Here is a 4,041-nt window from a genome sequence, read left to right on the forward strand (position 1 = left end):
GATTTTAACGTATTTTAAATAAGTATATTTACATATTTCTTATTATGTAGTTTTATATTTGGCATTATATAATACCTATGTAATATAGGACGCCTGGGTGGCTCAGTCGATTAAGCACCAACTTCGGCTCAGGTCATGATCTCATGCTTTGTGGGTTCGAGCCCCGCGTCGGGCTCTGTGCTGACAACTCAGAACCTGGAGCCTGCTTTGGATTCTCTGTCTCCCTCGCTCTCTGCCCCTCCCCCACTCACACACTGTCTCTCTCTCTCTCAAAAATAAATGAACATTAAAAAAAAAAATAGTTCTCAGGCTCCCCCAGCCTCTCACCTCTTCCTTGAAGATCTGGAAACTCTGGGTACTGGGAGCGTAGTCTTAACCTCAGCCCCAAGGACGGGTGACATCCGCAGGTAACCCAGGCCCCCGAGGCTGGTGGGCACCACTGTGGGGCTGAGGCCAGGAGGGAGGAGAAGGTGACACTGATCAGGGCACAGCAGGTGCTGGACTGCCTGGGGGGGGGGGGGTTGGGGACAGGGAAGCATGCTTGACTCAGCACCTGTGAGCCCCCACTGAGCCGGCCCAGACTCTGTACCCCGGGAGGGGTGGGTGGGAGTGGCCGGGTCATCAGGGGCCGCTGGCACACGGAGGGTGGTGACAAGCCCACGTCTTCAGCAGCGAGCTGAAGATGTTCGTGGGCGTTCACCCAGGACAAAGCTACAATGTCACCACCCGGCAGGGGCAGAGAAAGGGTGCTGACAGCCTGCAGAATATCTCTCCATCAGAGCTGAAGCCCTTGTTTACTTAGAATAGCCTGGAATCCCACGCCGGCTGCCGGGCATTTCATTTTTGAAACACAAGCCCAGAGAGTGAAAGGGGGGATGGCACTCCCAAATTCCCCTTCTGAGCGTGAACTTGGTGTTCCTGACCGGGAGCCAGCGCTGGTGCGGGAGGCCTTCTCCAGGCTTCTGTGTGGGCCCCAGGGGCCTCACCGCGCTGCCTCGTGCGTGCTTCCTAAGTCGGCGGCAGGGATGTTTGTAGAAACCAGCCTGGAATCAGCAGTCGATGCCGCAAACAATCAGTGGCGAGTTCTCAGCATGTGGTTGTGGAACTTCAGGCTCCAAGCTTGCTCTGGGTCACGTGACTGGCAGGTGCTAGCCCACGCTTCCCACCCCGGCCTTCAGCTGCAGATCAGCCACAGAAGTGGCCATAGAGTACTTCCAGGGAGCCGCCACCCCCCCCCCATATCACATGACCTTGGACAAGTCCTAGCATCAGAACAGGGGGGATGGAGAAAGTCCCCCGCAGGGACTGAGGCTCAACGAGCCTGCAGACTTTGCTTGCGTTGCTTCGTCTGTCGGGAGGAACGCCTCCTCCAAGAAGCCCTCCCTGACTCCCCCAGACTTCACCTCCTCCATTCTCCCCTGCTGGACTTCTCTGAGCCCTGCACTTAACTTAGATCCTCCACTGGCTTTGAAGCCAGGATTCTATTATTTTCTCTGTCTCACTGAGTACAGCTCCTGGTGCCTACGGGAGAAGGCATGAATGCGTGGGGAGGTGAAGAGGGGAGCCCTCGGTCTGGCGGGGAGGTCGCCCTGCGCATCTCGGGCAGACGCTGTGCTGGGTCACCCGGATCACGCGGTGCAGAAGCACGGGGTCACATGGTATCATTTGCTCCCTGAGGAGTCGGAGGCCCAGAGAGGGCTGCAGTCTTTCCACGGCCCAGCGAGGCTAACGCCCACCCTAGCCTCATGTGTCTCGTCCCAGAGTGCGGGAGAGTTCTCTCTGGGCCTTTGGCCGTCCCGCAGAGGCGAGGAGGTGCCGGCAGGGCCCGGAGACAGGGAGGTGGCCAGGCACAGGGGAGGAGGCCTCCAGTCATGGCCTTCGTGTGGTCCCTCCCCCGGTCCAGGGAGGGACAGTCGTGTCCTGGGCGCCCGCTCCACGACAGGCCCTCTTCTGGGCTCTTTCGAATTCCCCGTCAGGAAAATGCGGTGAGCTCACCGTCCTAGGCCACGCAGGGGACTCCAGCGTCCGGCTCAGAGTGGGGCTCGACGCGGTCTAAGACGCCTTCCGTTCTCTCCCCAGGTGTCGTGCGCCAAGTACGGCCCATCGTGGGCCCGTTTCATGCCGTCCTGAAGCTGGAGATGAACTACGTGGTCGGGGGGGTGGTGTCCCACCGAAACGTCGTCAACGTGCACATCTTCGTCTCCGAGTACTGGTTCTGAGGGCCCGTCCTGGCGCCGCCACGCCTCCGGGCCAAGTCCTTGCTCCGGCCACCGTGCCCGCCCTGCCGAGCTCTCTTAAGTTTGTGTTTGTAATGTCAGGCCCGCACGTATTAAGCTGCGGCCAGATGAACGAGTTCATCTCCTGTGTTTCGGTATTTAAATAGCGAGCCCAATTACTCAACTGTTTGTTGAAAACCTTGCTTGTTAGTATTATTTTCTTCATGCAGAGGTCAACGTTTGCTCCTTTCTCTGCCTGCGGGCTGGGCCTTGCGAAGGACCCAGGAACGAAGGGCGTTTTTTCGGGGGGCAGCCAGTCCAGATGCCGAGAGAAAACCAGTTCTTGCACTGACTGTAAGGAATTTGACGTTTGGTACTTTTTTTTGGCCAATCGGGTGTTTTACGCCCAACGAGGGGGCTGCAGGAGAGTAGCAGGTATCACCAGTTCTGCCCAGAAGCTGCATAACACGATGCCCCGGGGAGCACTCAGAAGGTGCCCTACGGTTCTGTTGAAACAGAAACGGGAAAGGCACAGCCTGTTAGGTTTGTGTGCGAGCCGTGCGTGTTCACCAGGGGAATGGCCGGACTTTCTCGGCACCTGCATCCGTCCTTTCTTATCACAGGGGGGGAAAATAAACAGTTTTGCGAGCCTCCCCATGGCCTGTGCCTGACAGTCTTTCAAGAAGAGGGCTCTCCAAGTGCCTGGGAATGTCCCCTCAGGCCTTCTCAGAGACCCCGCCTCCTGGGGAGGTTCTGGGGGTGGGGCCCAGCACGTATTGGAACAGCTCCCCACCCGTGTCACTTCTGATACCACGCCCACCTCTGAGAAGTATGGCTCGAGCCCACCCTGTGCCCCACGACCAGGCCTGCTAGGCGAGACACGGAGGAGCCCCAGCGTCTGATAGAATTGCTTGAGGGATTCTGGTCCCTTCTTGAAATCACTGCGGAGAAATAACAATTCTCTTCAGCAGGGAAGAGGGGCCACCAGTGTGCAGTGAGTCCCCCCCGCCCCCGCTGCCCCCATGCACTTGGCACGTGGTGCCTCACCCACGGCTCCCAGAGCCCAGTGAGGTGGGCACGATCGGACGCAATTTCGAGATGAGTGAACGGGGCTCAATTGCCTAAGTCACACAGCTTTTTAGGGACAAGGGATTCAAATTCAGTTTATCGGATGCCAAGCTCTGCAAAGCTCTGGGTCAGAAGAATCGTGGACAGACTGGGTTTCTAGGGTGTCCCGTTACTGCCAGCATTGATGGTGGAGCCAAGGTGCAGCCTGTGCCCTGAGGCGCGCTGGGACGCGCGGGGATGTGGCAGCGGGGTCCCTGGCTTCCACACACGCCTCTCCTCCAGCCCCTGCCCAGATGTATCCCATCTTTTTAGGTATGGATGCCCCTTGTGGCTCAGAGCCTCTCTCCTCCTGTATCCCAGCCCATCTCGGCAGCCTGGACCCTGGCACTGGTTGAGATCTCAGCCCCACGTGGGACTTCGCCCTCGTTGGGATTTCAACGTGGCCCCAGTTCTGCAGAATGTGGTCTCTAGCCACCTTCGGGAACTCCCCGCGTTTCTGAGGTCGCTCATTTGGGGGGCACTGGTCTGTGAAAGTCAGGCCCGGGCCAGCCAGGCACAAGAGCTGCTGGGGCCTGGCCGTCTGGAAGTGGTGGGGAGGGGGACAACAGGTGTAGGACTGGACAATCCAGGGAGCCATCTGAGCAGCTCTGGAGACCAGTGATTTGGGGTCTTGGCAGAGAAGGGTGGGGGGGAACCTGGGGTCTGATCACGGGAATGGAAGCCCGGGGGTGAAGGGCAGGAAATGAGAGGCCGCTTG

The 4,041-nt window shown here is 58.6% G+C and overlaps 1 protein-coding gene across 1 annotated transcript in view; it reads left to right on the top strand.

Annotated features, from left to right (window-relative positions):
- Positions 1-2,869, top strand: part of FBLN1 (fibulin 1) — an 85,679-nt gene extending 82,810 nt beyond the window's left edge. Inside the window, exon 17 of the mRNA XM_045465487.1 lies at positions 2,080-2,869. Coding sequence (XP_045321443.1) covers positions 2,080-2,219 — 140 coding nt within the window. The 3' untranslated portion in view covers positions 2,220-2,869. The remainder of the gene's footprint in view (positions 1-2,079) is intronic.
- Positions 2,870-4,041: the final 1,172 nt, after the last annotated feature.

This window comes from Leopardus geoffroyi, chromosome B4 (assembly GCF_018350155.1).
Source record: "Leopardus geoffroyi isolate Oge1 chromosome B4, O.geoffroyi_Oge1_pat1.0, whole genome shotgun sequence".
NCBI lineage: Eukaryota > Metazoa > Chordata > Mammalia > Carnivora > Felidae > Leopardus > Leopardus geoffroyi.